At 34.8% G+C, this 24,803-nt stretch overlaps 1 protein-coding gene across 1 annotated transcript; it reads right to left on the reverse strand.

The window, feature by feature from the left end:
• Positions 1-8,212: 8,212 nt before the first annotated feature.
• LOC141668193 (peroxidase 60-like) lies at positions 8,213-10,590 on the reverse strand. Its single transcript, XM_074474928.1, has 4 exons — positions 10,331-10,590; positions 9,841-10,020; positions 8,900-9,059; positions 8,213-8,765 (listed from the first exon to the last, which is right to left on the reverse strand). The coding sequence occupies exons 1-4, from the start codon at positions 10,538-10,540 to the stop codon at positions 8,347-8,349; spliced, it is 969 nt and encodes a 322-aa protein (XP_074331029.1). The 5' UTR covers positions 10,541-10,590; the 3' UTR covers positions 8,213-8,346.
• Between the last annotated feature and the right edge of the window lie 14,213 nt (positions 10,591-24,803).

The following is a 24,803-nucleotide window of genomic DNA, read 5'->3' on the forward strand; positions in this document are numbered from 1 at the left end:
CAGCTCCTGCTCAGTCCTCCCTCGATTCCACCGGCCAAAAACCGAAGCTTTCCGGCGACGTCACCGGAAAACGACACCTCCTCCAAAACTTGATCAACCTCGACGATTAATACGTAAAATCGAAGCTCCTGAGTTCTACAGTCAATCTCAATACTCAACAACCATCAAAACATCTTCAAAATCACAGAAAAACGAATTCAAAATTGCTAAAACTCAAGAACTCGGGAACTACTTTCCCGGGGTTATACGAACTAATTTATTACACCAAATCATTCCTAAGGTTATGAATAAGCTATATAGATCATCAAAATCATCAAACGATTCCAGAATCCTAAACCCCTAATTCTAGCATAAACCCTAGAAAAACGAATTGAAAATCACAAGACTGAAACATGAAATTGATTATACGAATAGAAAGTAGAGATCAAGAGCTTTGTTTTGGTTACTCACATGATCGATTTGGATAACAGAATCACTATGAAATCTGCAGTTGAATTCTCTGAATGTTCTTCACCCCCAAAATAAATTTCTTAATATTCTGATTTTTAATTATAATTAACTTAATAATTAACAATAAATCAGGTATTTATATTTATGAAAATAATACCCCTAAATAAAATTAAGGGGCTAATTACACTCCTAATAAAAATATTTGGCCCCAATTTTTATAATTTTTGGGTATTAATATTAAATTTTTAAATATCCAATAAATATAAAATAAATACTAAAAATTCCCAAAAATTGTGAATATTATAAAAATGCAAAGAAAAATGATATATGATAATTTCATGATCATATAAAAATAAAAATGTGATTTTTGTGGGGTTTTTGGTACCCGAAGGGGTCCGGAAAAAGTCGTTTTTCGCGAAAAAGGTCAATTGGTAAAACGTCTAGGGGTTCAGAATAGCGATACGGTATAGGGCATTTTTGGAAAAAATAGGGCCAATGATTTTGTTTGAAATACGGGCTTTTAAAACATAGTTTTGAGCTGTACAGGTTTTGATATAATATATATAACTGACGATAGAACACTCAATAAATATCCAAAACACGTTTGGATCAGAACAAACAACACGTAACACATAGCAGTTAGGGTTTAATGACTTAACACATTTAATCACATAATAATACACATAATTTATCATTAGTATAATATAATACAAGCGTAATTCCTCGGTCGTTACACAAACTACTACGGATCAAGTGGAAACACCTGTTCAGACTGAACAACCTTCTGTGGAACAGCCCATTCGTAGGACAGGGAGAGTGTCTCGCCAACCTGAGAGGTATTATGGCCTTGTCATTGAGAATGACAATGAGTTGTCAATCATTGATGATGACAACCCTTTGACCTATAATGAGGCTATGAGTAGTGTTGACTCAGAGAAATGGCATAGTGCCATGAAATCCGAAATGGAATCTATGTATACCAACCAAGTATGGACTCTGGTTGAGGTGCCTGAAGGTGTTAAGCCTATTGGGTGCGAATGGGTATACAAAAGAAAGATTGGAGCAGATGGCCAGGTGGAGACCTATAAGGCCAGGCTCGTGGCAAAAAGATTCAAACAAAGGCAAGGGATTGACTTTGATGAAACTTTTTCGCCTGTAGCCCTGTTAAAATCAATTCGGATTTTGCTTGCGATTGCTGCTTACTACGACTATGAGATCTGGAAAATGGACGTGAAAACGGCCTTCCTCAATGGGGAACTTGAGGAGGAAGTGTATATGACACAGCCAGAGGGTTTTCTTTCCAAGGGAAATGAACACCTAATGTGTAAGCTGCTGCGAACCATATATGGTTTAAGGCAAGCTTCTCGTAGATGGAACATCCATTTTGATGAGACAATCAAAGAGTTTGGTTTTATCAAAAACATAGATGAACCATGTGTCTACAAGAAGGTTAGTGGAAGCGCGGAAACATTTCTTGTATTGTATGTGGATGACATACTTCTTATAGGAAATGATATACCGATGCTACAATCAGTCAAAGTATGGCTATCAAAGAACTTCACCATGAAGGACTTGGGAGAAGCATCCTACATTCTCGGTATGAAGATCTATAGAGATAGATCTAGAAGAATGATAGGTCTTACCCAGGGTACATACATCCAGAAAGTGCTTAAAAGGTTTAGCATGGAAAACTCCAAAAGAGGTCTCATACCGATGAGCCATGGAGTGTCCCTTTCCGAAAAAATGTCTCCTAAGATACCTGAGGAAAGAGAGCGTATGAGTAAGATTCCTTATGCTTCAGAAATAGGATCTATCATGTACGCGATGTTGTGTACAAGGCCTGATGTTGCTTATTCAATTAGTGTGACGAGCAGATATCAGTCCAATCCAGGTGAAGACCACTGAAAAGCAGTAAAAAACATCATTAAGTACTTGCGAAGGACTCATGAAATTTTTCTTGTTTTTGGTGGTGAATCTGAGTTGAAAATAGAGGGTTATACTGACTCTAGTTTTCAATCAGAAAGTGATAGCAAATCCATGTCAGGGTACGTGTTTACTCTGAATGGTGGTGCAATTCAGATTGTTGAAAGAGGAGATGTCAACGTCGAGAGAGTTGACACACATAATAACGTAGTAGACCCACTCACAAAGCCACTTTCTCAGAGTCATTTTGATCAACATAAAGACAAGATGGGTATTATATACCAGAGTGATTGGCTTTAGTACAAGTGGGAGATTGAAAGAGATATGTCCTAAGTCCAATCATGTATAAGGATTTAGGAATAACTTTTATGTAATCTGTTTTGATTTCATTGATATTAATAAAAGGCTTGTTTTGTTTTTATTGCGGGCTCTATCATGAGAGCTAAAAGATGATAACTCTAAACTTAAATAGTTGCTGGTCGTAGGATTACTAACTGGTAATTAATAATCCGCAAAGAGCGGTACATACTATGCTTGCTTCATTATGAAGAATGTCTGTTCTCATAGACATTTGTGTACACTATAGCTAGTATGTAGGTGCTTATTATAGAATAAGTTACTGAACATGACTCACACAGCTGAACAACTGATGGAGTTCACTCACGTGTCAGCAGTTGCTCACATAGTGATAGTTGTACAAGTATCCTTAGACTTGAGGTCATCATAGTCATCTTGTGTACACTGTGGTTTAGTTCTTAGTCTCAAGGGACAATTATAAGGGCTCTACTGGGTATAGGAATTTGTACACGAAGATAGTGTATGATCAATAAAGGATCTAGCCCTTCCAGTGTAGGAAGAGAATGTTCAATGCTGATCCACTTATGTTAGTTCAGGAATCTCTGGCCAGAGTGAATGAAATTAGAAAGGAGTTTCTAATTTACATTAAATAGAACTAAGCATAGTAAATGGGAAAGTAAGTGATTAAATAAGATAGGCTTGACACAAGTTCCGTGCCTTGTATTTAATCGTGACATTGCAGGGTAGAAGGAATTAATTGTACGGTAACTACTCACTGAATAGGTTCTTGGTATTCTAAGCAGTGAATTCGTATTATCCGGATAGTCGCGATATGCTGAGAAGTATCCCTCACGATGTAGAATAAATATGATTAATTAATTAATCATATTTAATGAATTAGAGAATTTATATAAATAATGATAAATTAGTTTTATTATTATTTATTTCTACTACCGGCTTAATATTGAACCTACAGGGTCACACCATAAAAGAGAATGATTTAATGGTGGTGGAATTAATTAATAATGACTGATAATTATTTATTTATGAAATAAATATTTAATTGGCAAATTTAATAATTGATTAAATGAGATTTAATTGATTATAAATTAATTAAGAAAAGGTTCTTAATATTATTAATTAAGAATTTAATTTTTGGAAATTAAATCAAGTGAGAGAATTATTTCTAAAGAGTTTAGAAAAAGGATTAATAATTAAAAGGTGTTTTAATTATTAGTGAGAATAATAAAGGCTTAATAATAATAATATTTTATTGGAAAATTTTCAGCTGAAAATTTTGCCTATAAATATTGGATTATCGAGTTAATGCAGGTTACACATGATTGAAGGATTGCGTGACGACCCAGGTTCTTGACCCCGAATTTGGGGGCGTTACAATTATGCTAGGCACTATAGCTCACTCTTGCTTTATTTAAATGACACAACACAACAATGAATCAAGATGCCTACTATGAGAACCACAGCCAGGAAACGAGTTGGAAATGGCCAGTTGCGAGTTGGAAATGGCCAGTTGCTCCGTAGATTGTTTGGTGTTGTACCGCAGGTAGTCCAAATAAGCTGGATTGGTTTTTAGTTGTTTTTAGTTCGGATTATTTATAAGTATGACTTATGTAAGGTAATAAATAAGAAACGTATAGTTGGCCGACGGACTAGCCTTACTTAAAGGTTATTCCCCGGTAAGACTTAATTACTTTTAGGTTGTAATAATTATCACTTTGTGGTTTGATCTACTCTAGTAATGAATGGTTCATTTCCAAGACAATAACCTGTAAGTGTGTGTGTGATAAGTGTGGGGTCGTAAAATATGAGTATTTATATATTGTGATGTGAGGTATGTGATTTATAGTGGTTTAGATGGCGTGGCCTCCGAGATTCCTGACCCCGTATTTCGGGGCGCCACAAAATGCCTTACCCTTGCATCCTTGGCAATAGATGAGATGTCTTCAGCTGTGTAATCACTTTTCTCCTTTGGTATGGACTTTGCTGGTTGATCTGCAAATGCAACAGAGAGCTTGGTTAGCTTATATGGTCCTTCATTAATCCTATCAAGGTATTCTAGATCTGTAGCTTCCAGAAACATAGCCATCTTCACTTTCCATATGGGATACTCAGAAGGTCTCAGTATGGGAACCCTAATAGTCTCATATCGACTGTGGATTTGAGTGTTTTTAGTTTCTTCAGTTTTGGTGGGCTTGGTTGGAGTTTCTGCTTCTTCAGACATGATTGTTTGGATCTTTACTGTATGTGTGTTAACAGATAAGCTCTGATACCAATTTTTAGGTCACACAACACTGTAGAAGGGGGTTGAATACAGTGTTATTACAATCAAATCGATCTTGAACATAAGTAACAGTAAACCGATATATTCAATATAATAAACTCTGTTACAATGGAACTGTTCTCTCTCAGTGATGAACAAATATCACTAAGAGCTGCTAGGTTACAATGAATAATGTATCTCGATAATGATAACACATATAGTGTAAACCTATGTATGTGTTTATATACTACACAGTTACAAGATAACTTCTAATTGATATTAAATATAATTCTGTCTCCTAAAATATATCAATCAGATATCTTATACAAGTCTTCCAGTTTTCTAATTCTTTTCATGCATATATTCTTTTGTTTTAGTCTCGATCTTCTACTTTAAATCAGCTTCCTTCCTTAACTGTAAGTCCTCCCGTACTTAATTTCTGATATGACCTTAAGTCCTGATATGACCTTAAGTCCTGATATTATGTTCCGACTTCTAGTAAGTACTGATTCCAGTAAATCCTGATATTTCCTGTTTATTAAGATTTGAAAACTAAACATGAAATATATTAGACATGACATCTCAAATATATCTAACATAATATATACATTTTATTGATATAACCAAAGTTACAGATCAAAATAATTTTATTTGGTTTGCTATTTTAACACTCAAACATTAATTTGACTAGTACTAGTTACTAGTGTTTAGTCCTGTATTAGTATCTCAACTTGTTTAAAATTATTTTTAATTGATCCAACCGTACGGATGTCAAAATAAATATATTTTAATGATATAACCAAATTTTCAGATCAAAATAATTTTATTTGATTTGTTATTTTAACAGTCAAATATTGGTTTGACTATTACCGCTAATGTGCTGCTTCAGGTCTAAAACCCTCGACTGCGTATTTAAATTTCTCTAAGAAACAAAACAGATAGGTAATTAAAATTCGAAAGTGCATGGACACCCGAAATCAAATCTCTGAGTTATAATTTAAAAAAAAGGAAGGATAGAGTTTGTTGGGATTTTGAATTACATCAACCTAGATGCTTGGTTACTGTTGAGAAATGGGCCTAGTTAGTAAGCAAAAAATTTCATAACCATCCAAACCAACCGTTTCAAACCGCCCAAACCGAAATTTAATGGTTTGTAAAGGTTTGGATCGGTTATGGTTTCATTTTTCCAAAACCCGAAAAATAACGGTTTGGTTTGGATTTGTCTTTTATACCGCCCGTTATATCCAAACCACCCGAATCTATTAAAATATTTTAATTATATATTTTGAGGATACATATATTAGATAAATTATTAATATTTATAAGTAGTTGAATCCATGTTATGTTAAGTGCACTTGAATGTTACATATTGAAGTTAAAAGATCCAAATTATTACATAATGAATTTATTTAGTTGATAATTTATTAACTTATTAAATTTTTTACCTAGTAAATATATGCACATATTTTTCTTAACGGTTTAAACGGAAACCGCCCAACCCGAACCATTATAGTTTGGGTGGTTTGGTTATATCAGTAACGGTTATGGTTACGGTAATAGTTAAGTAAAATGTAAAACCGCTAAATTAGGTTTGGATAGTTATGAGTTCTAAACCCGCTCATTTCACCCGATACTCACCCCTACTAGTACTAGTACCTGTGCACCGAAGGGCGACTTTGTTTCTCGCAAAGTCAATGGTGTTGTAAAAATAGGTGCATTTATTGCTATAATTTAGAATTAAAAGTTGATTTTTGGTGCTAAATAACGCCACGTCTTCAATAATTGGTTCTATATTTAACTAAATTGTTTCAAATTTAACTAACTTTTCTATTTATGTGTATAAAAAAATTTCACTTTTATTTATTCTCTCTTTCCCTATCTTTTTGTAACTCTTTTGTAATGTGTCAAATATAGCACAATGTTATATTTTGTGCTATATTTTATGCTATGTTTAGCACAAACTATATAACCTTGCTATTTTAGAATCTACCATTGAATTGTCAAAATTCACATTTTTACTATATTATAGATATAGCATGTCATCTAGCAAACAGTGGAACATGCTCTGATATCATCTCATTGCGTCAGGTATGCCTACCACAAAAACAATAATACCACCTAATGACATAAATATTTGAAATAAATAAATAAATTTGATTTCTCTTTGCTGTTTGCTTTTGGACACCCCGTCACTCTTTTGACTTTCGCTAATATTTATTTGTATAAAAATATAAAGATCCCCTTTGTTCGGCAGGGCTTCTGATACAGGCAGGCATGTACAATCTGGAGGGCTAAACTGTTGTACAAGTTTCTTAAAGATGTAGCTTAAATAGGTTCCACATATAGCTTTAAATATTTCTGAAATTTGTCTTGGGTTTCTAGTCTGCAATGATGTTTCAACTTCTATTTTAATGATTTCAGCTCAACTCAAGTACATACGTTTTTGTAATGAAACTCTTCAAGCTGCCTATTTCAAGCTGCCTAGGAAAATAGAAACTCATGCTCGCCCGGATAAAAGAAAATATATTGCTTTACTAACATTTTCTTAGTGTGTGTGTGGGTGAGTGTTCTTACAAGTAATTACTAGTACTTAGGCACGGTGGTAGTATATATTAACAAAAATGATGAATATCAGAAGTTAAGTATGGAAGACAATCATAATACAGGGGAAGAACTGGAAAAAGATGACAGCTTCAATTGTTTTAATATATAAGAGTCGCCTAAAATGTACATCTTAGACGTGCATGTTATGTTGCCTAAAGCCTCTAGGAATACCAATACTAGATTACCAATCAACCATAATCATAAAAATGCACAAGTAATTATGAGCATGTTTGGGAACTACCAAGTTTAACTTGAATGAAATCAATGTCCGTTTGAAATTTTACTGGCCTGTTTGGCAAAATAAGAAGAATGGGATTATTACTAGATAAAAGTTAAAAACGTGAAAGTGGGCTGGAGTTACTTTCCCATTTTAATCGGTCACTTTCTCCCTGCTCCTGTCTTTACTAGCTGTTACAATTATACATAAAATCACTAACTTAGTAATTTCAAATTTTGTTTATTAATTTAATATTAATGTATTAAAATATAATTTTTTTTTCTAAATTTTTAATTATTTAACAACTTATAAATTATATTTTACCAAACACATCATCAACTTATAATATACTTAAAACTGAAATTAACCAAACACCTAAACCACTTATAATTAATAATTTACATATGACAACTTTAAGTTATAAGTTAGATTTTTTAAGATATTCCAATCAGGCACCAGTAAATTTGAACTGACTTGTCGGAAAAACATTGTTTTTTGTACTACAATGTGCACTTGAAATAAGCTTCAAATAACTGATGTACACATGTGTACCTATTTTGTGTGTGGGAGGGGTCTATATATGTTTATTTCTAGATCGACAAGAAGACCTAATCTCACCCTCCATGTTGGTGAGAACCTCGATATTGCTCATCTTTGCGACAGCTTCACCAAATATTTTTGAGAAGTCTGGGCCTGTAGCTAATGCTGTCACAGTTGGTTTGGTCAGGGGATGAGATGATAAAACTTGATCAAATTGGACAATACCTTTGTTCATTAGTATTTGCTGGTAATAAGAGTTGTCGATAACCGTAGAACTAGGAAGATTCTGATCAAGGTTTGCAGTATTATCAACCTTGGCATTTTTAGGACACTGATGCTTCAGGGAACGTAGCAGCACAGGATTCATTGCAGGGTCAGATTTCCTGGTTCCAGTGAAATTGTAGAGTCTATCTTTGAATGATGAACAATGCGCCACTCCTACAGTGTGAGCACCTGTTCCGTAAAGTGCATACATGATCAAATATATGAATGTTCCTCCAGTGGTGTTAAATTAAGAAATTTAGGTAAAGAAAAAAGAAAAAGGGAACGGAAAAGATATAAAAAGGAAGGGAAAAGTGAAGAAATACCAAGAAGATGGACCATGTCTTGAACATTGAGACCCTTAGCAGCAAACCTAGTAATGGCTTCTTGCATAGCTATGAAAGGTGGGGGGAGGTCTACATTCTTAGCCACTGATATATTTCCGTCTCTTCTCCCTGTTTTTACTTTGTATTTTCCTCCTCCACTCTGCAATTGTATGAGTATAATCTCCATTTCTTTAACTTATATGTCTAACTTATTTATTTCATCTCAATGTTGCATTTCAACAATGATGATGCTCATTTATTTCTTAAATGAAAAACATTAGAGCTTCACCGTGGGAACTTTCATAATCAATATATTTTGAAGGGAGTATAATAATGCTGCCAGTCCCCCATCATATACAAAAATACAACACTTAACCTTGAATTAAAAAAATAAAAAATCTGTTTCCAGTGATCACCATTTTTTTATAATTAAGACTATGTATTACAATGTTCAAACATTGCTTTTATTTTTGAAAATATGGTTAAAGGCGCAACATACTGGTAGTAAAAATTAGAAACTTTTCAAGATAAGCGTTGATTAATATGCATACTAGTTTCTGAAACCAACTTCTGGAACTCAGTTGAACACTGATTATATAATTACGTAAATTTCAATGATTGACATTCAAGTGAAGAAACGGAGAAAGGGACATAAGATTTGGACAATAACCTGTACTGTCTTGTTGCCTTTAATTTATATTATCTTGATTTTGCGTGACAGTATATTGTATAATTATCCGAATGCGATCTATTAAAATGAGTACTGCATAATAATAGAGTCAGTGACTCAGTGTGGAGTGCAAGAAAAATCGGGGCGTGTATATTGTTTATAGCTCTTGATTGGATGTCTCTTTTGTGGCTGGTGTTTGTATGACTACGTGTGGACGTTCTTATCATTTAAAATTTTGCACATTTGGAAGAAAATGTAGAGAAGAACTTACAGCTAAAACAGAATCCCTGGTAGCCAACACAACAATATCTGCACAAGAAACTACTCCTGGGCAAACATCCTCTACTGCAGCTTTGGCTTCATCGATCACATCGTAGCCTCTCACCGTCAAACTTGGAAATGCTGTTTTCTCGCTGTCCTTTCCATCTAGTAGTAGTGATGCATCACACCCCTTCTCCATTCAAACATTTCAATTCATGTTACAAAGTTGTTATAGGACCAAAACTTATATGTTGTTCAACATCATCACAACTCAAATTTAACACCGTTAATATATGTTAAGTTAACTCAAACTTGTTCAACTGAATACTACTACATAACTTAAGCTACCTAAAAATTGAACTAGAGAATCAAACTCACTACATACCAAACTAACTACTTGGAACAATTTGTTTCAACTCCTGACCTGCATCATAAAAGTGTACAGGCATGTCTAAATCACCAAAACAGAAAATAAAATATAGGATATAAGATCTTCTTACATTGACGAAACAATCATGAAAGAGCATATGCAACAGCGCAGCCGATGTTGTTGGGTCATTTTGGCACCTTTTGCTAACAACATAATGAACTATGTCTTCCACATCCAAAGATCCGCACTTTCCTTTGTAAAATCCATATCGCAGACCTCCGAAACAGCAAGGAAGTAGTGACAAGTTGAAGAAGATGAGCCACAGAGTTGTCTTGGACATTTTTTTTTTTTAATCTTTTGACTTGTGAGGATAAAATGAGCAATTGTACTTGATATATAGACAGCAAAAACAAAGCGAATGATTAAGTTTAAGGGCACGCGGGCTTGACATACAAGTTTTCGTACAAGTTGCAGTTGATATGTCGTTTTACCCTGAAATATGTAGAATTTTAAAAATTGACAAGCACTGTCAACGAATTGGTTATGTTTTAGAAAATTAAAATTCTTGTTGCGCACCAAAAAGGGTCGGGTTAAATTCTTAATCAAGATGTACTAAAAGTCACATATACAATTAGTAAACTTGGATGGAGTCGAATTTCAGGATGACATTTTTATAAATTCTAACCATTTTGTCACCAAGTCAAAATTTTAGGTATGCACCTAGAGTGACGGAGCCAGCCGTATATCATAATGGCGGTCAAAATATTTTCTTAAATTATTATAACAATAAATAATAATTTATAATAAAAAATAATAAATTTTACTAATAATACAATTCATATGAGCATTTTTCATGTTATTATCAAAGGTATAGCAAACTGAAATAAAAAAGAAGAATACATGTAAATGAAAACTAGGATGAATTTGGAAGTACTTAATGTTACTTTAACGAAAATTATGTAAATGAAAAGAAAGAAGAATATATCAAAAAATAGAACGAGGAGAAGAAATTTTAAAGCACTAAATTCGTAAGCCATGCATATTAAAATTTCAAAAAATAAAGCCCTAGATTAGAAATTTTAAAGTCCTAGAGTCCAAGAAATTTTGAGAGTCCATCTATTTTCCCTAAGTAGGCGCCTAAGTCATTGACCCGAAATTATGCAAGTCAACGCACATCTTGAACCAAATAAAAAAGATAGCTACTTAAAGTTCTAGTCTTGAGATCCATCAAGGGGTAACACCCTGTGATCCCCTAATTGAATGAGTCATATTAGCTGAGATGAGCTAAATCCTAATCCATGACGATAATATTTGTTAGTAAAATAATCAGTTTGGGTAAGGCTCAATAATTTCAGTGTGATCCTAATAATTGTTGGGGAGTTCCATTTCTCCGACACCTAAAAGGTCGAGAATTTTTATAGAAAAAAGCCTTTCTTGTAATAACCCGAATTTTTGGAATTTTGTAAAACATTTGATGAATATTAATCCTGACGATCGTGAAATTTTTTTTAGCACACACTATATTATATATGGAAAATTTAGTTTCCGAGTCGATATTGTAATTATACGTACCCAATGAGTGTATGTAAAAACCATTAGTTTTCGAAGAAAAACAACTTTGTAAAATGACCTTAACTTACGAACCATCAAGATATCCGATAATTACGTTCCAATTAAGAATATAGAATTCCACAAATTAAAACCCAAGTACAAGATCACAAAACATAAAGGACTTATAAGAAAATGATTTACCCCGCAAACTGCTTACGAAGATTTATTACAAGAATAAGCGATCAAGCGAATTCGTAAGCGAATAAATAAATGTAACAAGTCCATGCAACTTCCCATGCAAACCATGCAAACTAATTAGTATTAAATGCAACCAAGAATAGGTTATCAAATAGTAACTATCCAAGTAGCATTGTAACCTAGTAGAGTGAATAGTATCAAGAATAGTAGTGGTAGTAGTAGTAGTAGTAGTAGTAGTAGTAGTAGTAGTAGTAGTAGTCGTGGTAGTAGTAGTAGTAGTAGTACTTAGCTATGATAGATTGATAGTACATAGGGCTCCTAGAAGGACTGGGTTCGGACTCCTAACTCCATCCAGTCCCGCATGCCACCAGTCCAGACTACCCAGTCCCGGAGGCCCAATCATTGGAAGCCCCAGCACGTGAGGCACATGCCCAAACACGTGATGGAGACAGCTGTCATTGATCAATTATGAGAACAACCAGGGCATGTGCCAGGAGATCCTTAGAACATTCCTCAACCATTCTCATCCTGACACGTGTAAGGCATCCACCCCAGCCTGGGGTCCTCCGTTCCTAGAACTAACGACTAAGATTTAAAGGTACCAATCCCTAAACCCTATACTTGGGCTATAAATAGCCCAAGGAGGAATGGTTTTGAGGTTAATCACTCTCTTACACTCACATACACACACAACCACCTCTCATTCATATCTATCTTCATTTTCCTCAAGTGAGCACACCAGAGACGCCGCAGGACCCAAACCCCCCTTCCGGTGTTGTTTTGTAGGAACCCCACGACAGCTACACCATCACCGCAACGAAGGATCCAGGAACGGCGTTGAAGGAGCAGCCCCGCACACATAAGTTATCTTTTGGCGCTAGAAGAAGGGGCTCTCCATCCTTGGGTCTCGGTGCCTCTGAATTCACCTTCATCATCAAGCTCTTGAAAGAGTCCATGTCTTTAACTTGTAAGAACCCAAGCAACCAAACTCTCTCACGAATATGAATGTTGTTTATTTAAGCCAAGTTTGTGTGTGCTCGCTATTTTACCCCACGTTTGTGTGAGCCCTATTTCATTGATTTAAGCCACATTTGTGTGTGCCATTGATAGCTTCATTTATTTTAAAACTCGAATTTGTTTTTTTTCGCATATTACCTTTGTGTTCTAGGACCCAGCTACACTCACTGTACTATATTGTTAACTAGTCCCAAAAAATTGTTGGAACTAGTCCCAGAAAGTTATTTGTTGTTGTTCTGGAAAGTTTATGTTATTTTCAAAAAGCTACCTTAGATCGATATTGTTAATAGAAAATCTTGGTCAATTGTTGTTAGTATATTTGAAACAATGGCAAGAGTAGGAAAGCATACTTCTGGAAGACCATCTGCTAGTACCCAGGTCCAGGGCCTGGACCACTCCTTTGCACAAGATCCGGGAGCTGACCGAGAAACCCTCCAGGAGCGACCATTACCAGACACCCCCGCTCTGGAGAGAGTGGTAAATCCTCGGGACGCCAGGAGCCTTATTGAGCTAAACCAATACAAGTAACTAACGTCCCGGTGGCTGAGGAACACATGGCCAACCTCACCAGTAATGAGCTAGCAGAAGCAATCCGGCTCTATAGACAAAAGCAAGCCCGGATATAGGAGGAAGCCGAACTAGAGGAGTAACCGGAGGAGTCCAATGACTCCCAGAAATTCAAGAGATCTGTCTTCGACCGTATTGGAGCTAAAGGGGAAAAGAACAAAAAGGATCAGGGCAATAAGAAAGAAATTGAAGTAGTCAAACAGAAGAGGTTGGAAAATTTGAGGGAACAAATCAGAAAAGAAAAAGAAGCAAAGCTTGAGCTAAAGATTCAAAAAAGAAGGAAGCTAGAAGAAGGGAAGCTACTGGCCAAGTCCAGGACTAAGAGGACCCGGAGGGAGCCCAACCCTGAGGTCATTTCTGATGATGATGAAGAGAAGAAAAAGGATCTCAAGGATATGATTTATGAACTACAAAGGAAAATGGACAAAGACTCTGGAATGGAAATTGGGGAAACTATGACCTCTTTCAGCCACTCCTTGGAGGCTATTCCCCGACAGAGGGACCTAAAGCACTATAACTTTGATTCTTTTGATGGTCTTGGAGATCCAGAAGAACATCTAAATTACATTGAGCAGATTGCACATATATACTACTACAATGATTTGACAAAGTCAAGGTTCTTTGAATCGACTCTTAAGGGAGGGGCGCGAAGGTGGTTTAGCAGGATATCCTCCCGAAGCATTCACATCTGGAAAGAGTTCCGCAGAGCCTTTCTCAGGAGGTTCTGAGAAAACAAGACACATGAGATGCACATGTGTCACCTGGAAACCGTCCGACAACACGACAATGAGTCCCTCTTAGCCTATATGAGGCATTTCCAGGAAGCAAACAACAGGATCACAAACTTAGAAGAGCGCGAGGTTCTGAGCATCTTCAGGAGAAACTTAGACCTGGAGCATAATGAAAGATACGTTGTAGAACTGATCAACAAGGAGCCCCAGAGTTTGGCGGCAGCCTACTCCATGGATGCCAGGTTCATCAAAGAAACTGGTATATTCCAAGCTATGAGGATGACCCGAAATAGGGGATCTAGGAGCAAGAATTCTTATGACCGACCGAAAAGGGGTTACCATCAGGAAAAAAATTCAAGCAAAGCCAGCAGAATTAAGAGAGACAGACTACTCCAATATTCCAAATGCTCGGTCCTAAGACTGAGTCCAAAAATGACTCGGGACCAACCAAGCAGTCCCGGGAGCCAAAGCAGGAGCCGGACTAGACTCCCCAGTGGGAAATCTTGAAGGAAATAAAAGACAAGTCATTTTATTACCCTCTGAAACTAATACAGACTCCTCCGAAGAGCAGACCTTATAATAGGCAGTACAACTATCATGAAACACATGGCCACAAGATCGAGAACTGCTTATCACTTAAGTACTTCATTAAGGAGAAAGTCAAGAAAGGGAACCTGAACAAGTACCTAGTCCGGGATAGCAACCAAAGATGGGAAGGGCCAAAAAAAAGGAAATAATGTAGTGAATGTGGTCCTAAGTGGCTACCACTCCCCACCATGGAGCCCGGACTCTAGAGAAGAGGTACTCTCCATCCAATCACTCCTGGAGATGGTGATATCTTTCAGCAGCAAGGACTATGAAAGAGTCAATCCTAACCACAATGAAGTCTTAGTTGTCACTTTGGACATCTTTAACAATGAAGTAATGTGAATGCTAATACACAACGGCTCTTCGGTAAATATTCTTTTCAAGCATACTATGGATCAAATACAACTAGGGAGTGTCCGCTCGAATGACTTCCGGGAAGACCCGCTCTATGGGTTCGGGAACAACCTAGTCCTGATCCAAGGAACCCTGTACTTACACTTCCTTTTTGGAACTGCTCCCAACCAAGTCACTTACGTCATCAAGTTCTATGTCATCAATACTCCTTCATCCTACAATGGCATAATTGGAAGATCAGCTTTAACCAAGATGCAAGCAATAACTTCAATCTCCCATCTCAAGATCAAGTTCCCAACCCCGACTAGAGTCGGAGAAGTAAAAGGAGATTATGAGGTTGCAGAGAGATGTTATATTTAGGCCTTGATAATGGCAGAAACTCACCAGGATAACAAAAGAAAGGCCATAGTTCTTCGCAAACAACAAAGTGTCAAAAAGCACTGCCCTCGCTTAAAGGAAGAAATAAGAAGAGAAGTGCAAGTAATTGAATCCAATCCGGATCCAAAAGCAACCAAACCAAGTTCGGAAGAACTGAAAAGCAGCCAAGTCATGGTAGTTATTGAAGCAAATTCGATCCTAGATCAGGCCAATCCTACCATGAAAGCAATCAAAGGAAAAGAATCAACACAAGCTAATACCTACTTGAAGAAGAACGCCGAAACTCGAATTCATCAAATGGTCTCGACCCAAGACCAAGCAAAAATTGAGGTCGCAGTAGAAACAGAAGAAATTCAGTTGGGTCCGGACTTTTAGCAGCCTTTAGAGAAGAACTGGTATCCTTACTCCGGGAATATAGAGATGTGTTTTCCTGGAGTCCAAGAGATATTCTCGGATTGCATGAGTCAATTGCAATGCACAGCTTGGACGTCAACCTGAACAGAAATTCGGTCAAGCAAAAAAGAAGGAACTTTGCCCCGGAGAGGCAAAGGGCAATAGATGAAGAAGTAGAGAAGTTGCTCAAAGCAGGGATTATCCGAGAAATCAACTACCCGGAATGGTTAGCAAATATTTTCACGGTGAAGAAGTCAAGTAGAAAATGGAGAATGTGTGTGTACTACACCGGCTTGAATGATGCATTCCCGAATGACCCCTATTCATTGCCAAATATTGATCATCTAATAGATGCCACATTCGGACACATCATGCTAAGCTTAATGGACGCCTTCTCTGGATACAACCAGATCAAGATGAACCCAAAAGATATACCAAAGACAACATTCATAACTCACAGAGCAGTCTACGCTTATGTAATGTTGTCATTCGGACTGACAAATGCAGGATCCACTTATCAAAGAGCAATGAACAAGATATTCAAGTCCCAGATCGGGAGAAACTCGGAGTCCTACATTGATAATATGATTGTTAAATCAACAACCATCCCAGGACACGTAGAAGATATGAGAGAATGCTTTGATAACCTGAGGATGCATGAACAGAAGCTAAATTTAGAGAAATGTACCTTCGGAGTTGGAGCTGACAAGTTACTGGGGTTCATGATCAGCAACCGAGGAATTGAAGCCAATCCAGAGGAAATAAAAACAATCCAGGAGATGAAGACTCCCAGGACCAAGAGAGATGTGCAGAAACTAGCGGGATCACTAGCAACACTTAGAAGATTAATCTCCAAGCTAGCAGAAAGGTGCTTACCCTTCTTTGATCTATTTAAAGAGTTAACAACAAGAAAGAAATCAACTGGACTCTGAAGTGCCAAAAGAGAACTTCACTCTTTATAAATCGGAATCATCGAAAGATGAATATGTTTCGGTCTTGGCACACTTTGGCGCTTTTCCAAAAATATGCATAATCTCCCTTGTATGGGCTTTCTTTGAGTTTCTTGATCTTGGGGGTCGTTGGCCCTTCAAAATTAGGCCTTTTATCTAGCCTTGAAGGCTGATGGTTTTTCCTTGATTGTCATCTTTCCTCTTTTCATCTTCATGATTTTTATCTTCCATTTTTTCTTCTATTACATTCATAGAATTTAATCAATTTTCCTCTAAGGATCAGGGATTTGATCTCGGCCTTTAAGTGGCGATAATCATCAGTGTTATTGTCATTGTCCATGAGCATCCTTCTTCATGGCTTATATGGCCTTAGTGTGCTTATCAACCCTTTTATGGAGATTTAATATACTTTCCTGAGGCGTGCTTTGTTGGTGACATCTTAGGATAGTCATTCCGTGTTCCTTATTGCAAGAACATCAGATATTTGCTCATCCAAATCTGAGATCTTCAAAGTCCTTTTTTAATCGAGTCAGGTAGCCCCTCGGGGATTCATCCTTTTTATATTGCAGGTTCATAAGAGATACTTATCTTTCCTCTTGAACATTTCTTCTAATAAAATCTTTCTTGAGGTCTTTAGAAGACCTAGTTGAACTTGGTGTCAAATGGTCATTCCTCCATTATTTCATGCCCTCTAAGGCTCGAGGGATCTTCTTCCATTCCAAGGCATCGTTCACCGTCTACAATGGTAGTGCCTTGGGAGAATTCCCAATAGGATTTGGCAAATTACTTGTTCCACCGTGTGACTTGATAGTTAGCTAAATTTAGATAATGTCCTTCATGTTGGATCACACTACATGGAAAATGTCCATAGACATCGATTTTTGGCGGATGTCTTTGTTGTTTGGCAACCGATGTTGATGTCGGTGATGTCTATTCTAGACATCGGCCATAACTCAATGTCTTTTACTTGCTTAGACATTATTTCTGGAAAACTAGATGATGTTCATGCATTATTTTTTTACAAAAAATGTTAGAAATAAATAATTTAATAAATAAATTACACTTATTACAACAGATTAAACATATAATGAGCTATGTTTTTTTTTCCACATAGACATCGTATATTTTCATTTAGATGATATAAAATCAGATATTAAACATCAATTTCTTTAGTAAAAGGTGATATCTATATTTGCACATAGACATCAATTTTATCCCAAACAAAGTGATGTCTATGTTCAATTTAGACTTGAACATGTCATACTTTGATATCAGTTTTTTATCTAAAAGCAATGTACATTAAATTTTTTGACATCAGTTTTTCTTTTTTTACATCAGTGATGTCTATTTTCCTTTTAGAAATAACATATAATACAATATATACCACTAAATCAAATTTTAATTTGAAGCACAATTTAAACTCACAACAACCACTAAATCAAAATAATAAGTAGAAAATGAATTAACTAAACACTTATATTAACTAACAATAATATCAATACCAAGTTTTCTTACATAACTAACCAAAACAAAACTATAAAGAAATACTTGTACAAGTAAACCAATGAAACCACTATTTACTTGGTAAACCATCAGAACTTCCCTCCCCATGTTGTCTATCATTTGATTCAGGTTGTCCAAACGGAAAATATTGATACTTCACCTCAACATATTTGTTCGATTTTTTCTTGAATTTACCCTACTTAGGTTACAGGCTAGATGCCTTATTCTAAAAACTTTGTATATTGATTGAAACCTCCATGTACCTTCAATAAGAACCTGTAATTATGGAAAGTAGGAATTATAGGTAAACTGAGAACTTGGTTTGTCAAGATTTTTGCAGCCAACCAGTTAATGTAAAACTTATGTTAATCCACAATTAACAGATTGAGTCTATACCACTAATATGCCAGAGAAATTTGAGAGAACATTTGTAAGCTCGATAGTGCCAAGGTGGTAAGAACTAATCCACTCCTTTAATTGATGAAATTGCTCTTCATCTTCAATTGGATCCTGAGTGTCATCTGTAAATTGGCAAGTACAACCTCTTAAATTACTGTATTGGATCCATATATTGATGCCAGTGGTGTTATTCTAAAGGTTTCTATGGAATGTTGTGTACCATCATCAATTGTTGATTGATTCTTTCAACCTTTTCTTTGTTTGTTTCTTTGGCATTACAATTAAAAATTTTAAGTCAGAGTATATATCCAAAATTGCCGACATGTAACTTACTTACCGGTGCAACCACATACTTGCCTTGATTGAGGAGTACTCAGAAGACGAGAGAGATTAAATAATTTTACTTTAAAAATGATACTACTCGACATGAAAACTGACTTGTAAATTAGTTTTCAAGAAAAAAGTCCCAACTTCATCACCTTAATAAAAGACCAATAGTACATATAAAATCTACAAACACTCCACCACCCACCCACATAATTTTAAATCTGTATATATAATTTACTAGAATATGCATAAATAGTTTCAGCAAATCTGGGAATTACAAAAATTTATTATAAATATATACTATGTATTTTATAGTCACCCAAAAGTCAATTATATTTGTCCTTCCTGTTTATTCCCGTGTCTGTCTTTAACTCTACCAATATTCATATATTTGTAGTAACTTCATTGTTTCTATAGCTTTAATCTTCTTCTTTTTTTTCTTTTTTAAATTCTTGAACATATTTCTGGGTTTTTGTTGATTGTGCTGAACATTTAGAATCTTGATTGGACTCCCAAGTCAACTGGATATTAACGTATAGCTATGACCTTTCAGTAAAAAGCATACTATATCATGGCAATTCGTATCGTGAAATGCCAGCTAAAAGAGCTGCATTATATCCCTAGATCTTTAAATTGGGTTAGCATCAAAATAAACTTAACTTTTTTTTATTTCAGGAGTATCCAAGCTGAAAAACCTTCATTGGAAATACAAAAGAACTAAAAGAAAATAAAGATGAAATCAAGTCAAATGTAATGGCATACTGTAACATCATCATAATACAAGAGTTTCATCAATATAGTTCGCTGCAAACATATACCAGAGTAATTATTACACTAAATATGGAAATAAAACTGTGCATTGTAATCAGCAACACACTAACTGGTATGCAAATATACCTCTTCTGGCATTTTGTCCAGAGTTCTCATTAACTGAATCAATGTACGAACCATTTTGCAAGCAGAACTCCTGCATTCAACAGTGTTTCCAAAGTAAAATGAACTTGTTTACACGGTACACATGTTGTAGAAAGATGTTAAGAGAATTAAAAATGACTATAAAAAAGTAGTAGCACTTAAAAAAGACTAACAAAAATTAGCACTTAGAGTTGTACCTAACATTAGTTATTAATATTCAAATATTTAACTTCTTTTTCTCTTTGGTTTTCAGAGTATAAAACATGAAAGAGTGCATGAAGAGGCAAGACATGAGTTTTTGTAATGGCATTCTTACAAGCATTAGCAATTTCCCTTGGATTTACAAATAAACAAACAACTAATCGAACAATGAAAGGTAACATTGTAATAGTGCTGAGCGTTGATGGAGGTAGAATTATAGGCATCATCCCCAGAACCATTCTCGCATTTCTCGAGTCCAAGCTTCAGGTTCCTTCATGTGCATGTTGTATCATATTGCATCAATTGTATTCTAGTATTTACATAAAACTATGGTTTGATTATTTATATTTTGTCTAATTGTATATGTTTAGGAACTGGATGGGCCAAAAGCAAGAATAACAGACTACTTTGATGTGATATCTAGTACAAGCACAGGTGGCCTGGTAACCGCAATGCTCACAGCTCCTGATCAACATAATAACAAGCAACCTATATTTTCTTCCAATGAAATTAACAAGTTCTATTTCCAAAATGGACCCAAAATATTCCCACAGGACATGTAACAACTAATTATATTCATGGATAAGAGGTAAAGCAAACTTAACGAAGTTGATTGTCAAGCCATATATTAATGTATCGATGAACCAAATTTTGTGATTCACCTTGTAGTGCCTCTGCTACAGGCCGAAATTATGACGGCAAGTACCTAAGATCGACAAGGTAAATTTTATGATTTACCTGAAGCACATGAGTGTGTGCAACTACAATAATAAATCCATCTACATGGCACCCCATATCACTGCACAATTAATTATCAAATTTTATAACTTGGCGAAGGAATAAACACATTAAAAACAGAACACTTGAGGACCTGAGGAATGTCACAATCCAGAAACAATAAAGGATAAACAACACTCACATTTTCAAAACATCACCCTCTTCAAACACTGCATCGTCACTGGCCAATGGGGAATAATGATAAACAACATTATTCACAGATAAATAAGTTGGAAAAGCAATACCCTTCTCGATCTTCTTCTTAACATTTTTGTACATGTTTCCGGAATGCCTACAATTAAACCAACTTTAGCCTCTAAATACCCATTACCAATAACAAATGAACAAAACCAAAACAAACAACAACTAAAAACATATTCTCTAATAAACGTATCCCCTTTCTCACAAATATCAAGAATCTTTGCATTTGGCTTATATAAATAAAATCAGTCACATCCTAATACAACTAATTACGAGAACATAAATAAAAATATATAACTCAACATTTAAACTCTTAGAATGTTTAAAGTTACAAATATTAAACAGAGCATACATCACATAAATTATAAATAACATAACCTACATAACTAATAAGAGTTACAGTGGTACATTTAAATCACAACGTATAAACACATATGCATAAACAAGTATGGCACAACCCAATTCAAATTTTAATCCACAAATATTACAAATCTTTAAATTTAAATACATATCTAAATATTTGAATCCTCAACCTTATCCCACAAATGTCCTATATCTACCAAATTCAAATAAATTAGTAACTTCGAAATACAATGAATTAAATGAAAAAACACTATACTCAATACATAGAAATAAATTAGGGTTTCAATTTGAAGAAACTAAAATTTACAAAATTAGGGTTTTGATTAAAAAAACCCAATTAACAAAATTTGTAAATCTATTAAAACTTTATATAGAGAAGATCAGTTACATTCAAGCTTACCGATTCGAGTTTCTAACAAGATAAGCTTACGAAGCTTATCTTCTTACCAATTTTGAGATGAAGAGTAGAGAGTCCAGAGCAGAGATAGAGACAGAAAGATGGAAGATGAGTAGAGGTGAGAGGCGAGCAGAGAGTCGTGAGAGAGAGGGCCGAAGTGAGTGGAGATGAGCACAACATCGATCTCAAGAGAGAGAAAGAAGGAGAAGTGAGTGAGAGAGATGGGTGAATTGTCAGTGTTTGTGCCCTAGAGACAACACTATGATATTTTAGTTTAAGACATTTGGATTATTAATATTTACGTTCTATCGATTATCCATTTTATAATTTATTAATTCTTAATTTACTGCGATATAAATGTTAGACTAATAAATGTCCTTGAAATATGATATGTAATTCTATATCTCCAAGTACGTGACTTAGAAATGAGATTATGAGAATAGTATCAATATTCCTAAAGGTCCCCAGTCGAGTATTATTATTAAAGGACAATAATAATGCATTAAGACTGGTGTGTTTGTTGACTGATGATCACATCTCATTGATCATAGGTATAGTAATACTAAATTCAGAAACACAGGCAGATGTATATGTACATAGCGCTAGACAGACCCAATGTGAGATTCTACATATCTGTTGTGTCATAAGTAATTCTCACAGTGATAATGATGTAATGATCCTTAGACTTGAAATCATTATATTTTTATACGAGAATTAATGTACTTTGATTTCATTAAAAGTTACCTTTGACCGGGTAATGATAAAAGTGTATTTCGGGTATATTATAAATCATATGAGAAATATCAATGATCTAGAATTGATTTAACCCTCCTAATTTTAGGAGTGATATTATTGGCCTCTTGTGTGAGTTAGACTATGAAATGCGTGGCCACACTCAAATGTTAATTTGATATGATAGTCTACTCATTGATCAAGGAAATTTGGATTAAACAATGATGAGGATGACACATTACATGACTCTAGTTTAATCAATAATATGTGGTTAAAGGGATTATATTACATTGTACGTTATTCGCGAAAGATTAAATCGATCACCAATTGAATTATTATTACTTGGGTAGCAATGATGTATTACTAGATGCCGCTCATTGTTTACGATTTTAAATTAGATTTAAAATTCGTTGCCAACGTAATAATAACCTATAGGGTCATACACAAAGAATGCTTGAATGATTATTAAATTTAATTTGGATTTAAATTATATTAAAGTAATTCAAATTATTTATAATATTAATTAAGTATGACTTAATTAATTAGATAAATAATGATATTTGAATTTACCAATATTAATTATGAAATTCAGTTTTTATATAATTAAGTGTGACTTAATTATTATAGAAATAGGAATTTTGAATTAATAATAACTCTTAATTAGTTAAGAGTTATAATTTATTTTTCTACTCTCTATATAATATCTCTTGTGGCTGATTTTTAAGAGAAGATTTTTTACTAAAACCCTAGCCACCAAGAGAGAAGATGGAGAGAGCAAGAAAAAACGAGTTTGTGCTAGTACACATTCAATCCTTGAGTTCAATAATTCGTCTGGATACCGATAGAGCGTAGATCGCGAGAGCGTGATGCGTGGTGATTGAACAATCTTTGGACCTCCATTATTCAACCAATTTATAAAGCTTCTTAAGGTAAACAATCTGATCTATGAATTAAATATCTGTTTTTCGCATGGATCCTGCGGCGGGTTTCGAAAATTCAGGTTTTTCACGTTTTTAATTTACTGCATCTGTTGCATTTATGTGCTTGAAACCCTTCAATGACATCAGAGCTACTTGCGAAAAGTATTTAATTCGTTTATGTGTTTATTGGTTTTATGATGATAACATGTATACAATATTCCATGACTGTTATGTATGTGATTTTGTATGTTTTACATGTTGGTATGTTTATATAGGCGTATGTATATGTTTTGAATATATGATATTCATGAGAATTTTATAATCATATGATAATTATATAATCTGTATATATACTGATATATACATATTTTGTGTTTGTTCTTATTAAAAGAATCGTATTTGATACGATTCTGAATCGGATGCAGCGGATTTGCTGAAATTTAGGTCTGATGTCCGATTTGGGAACGAATACGCTATTTCATATGGAATTGAGCGTCTGAATGAAACTGATAGCAATAGCTATCATCTAAAATTTAATGTTATCAGATTTAATTTCAAATTTTCTGATTTTTCCATATTTGGTTTTTATGATTAGATCATGATGGGCATGCTATGTTAAGATCAGATTATGTGTTCTAACATGTTCTTATGTGTTAATTAAGCATGGTGTATGGTTATGGCTTATAACCTTCGGTTAATGGTTTTGGTTTTTTAAATACGGCTTGCATGTCGTTCAATCTTGTAATTATTAAATCTCGAATGTAACTCGAGATCTTCTTGTAAGTTTATTAGATTAGTTTTATATTTTATTCTCGTAATGTACACGAACACATGAAGATTTGAAGATCAAGGAAAGGTAATCCCACATGGAGTCCATCCAAGGAAGTAATATAAGAAAGAAGACATGTAATAGTTAGCATGTATTTATTTTCCACCTTAGATTGACCTAGATCTTTGTCATTAGCTTGATGAAGATCATATAGGATGAAGCCATAACCAACCATATTTAATTTATTACATTTTACATATATATATGCTCATATGATAAATGTATGTGTAGAATAGTTTATAAAGATGCATGTTTAATTAGATTAAGGATGTATGTATTAGATACAACACCCATGCCAAGCTTGCTAAACAA

This window comes from Apium graveolens, chromosome 6 (assembly GCF_009905375.1).
Source record: "Apium graveolens cultivar Ventura chromosome 6, ASM990537v1, whole genome shotgun sequence".
Taxonomy (NCBI): domain Eukaryota; kingdom Viridiplantae; phylum Streptophyta; class Magnoliopsida; order Apiales; family Apiaceae; genus Apium; species Apium graveolens.

Excerpts from the sequence above, each read along its gene's own strand:
- LOC141668193 (XM_074474928.1), bottom strand. The coding sequence starts at position 10,540 with ATGTCCAAGACAACTCTGTGGCTCATCTTCTTCAACTTGTCACTACTT. Across the intron at positions 10,021-10,330 it reads TTCATGATTGTTTCGTCAAT|GGGTGTGATGCATCACTACT; the intron begins GTAAGAAGATCT and ends TGAATGGAGAAG. Across the intron at positions 8,766-8,899 it reads AGACATGGTCCATCTTCTTG|GTGCTCACACTGTAGGAGTG; the intron begins GTATTTCTTCAC and ends TTTACGGAACAG.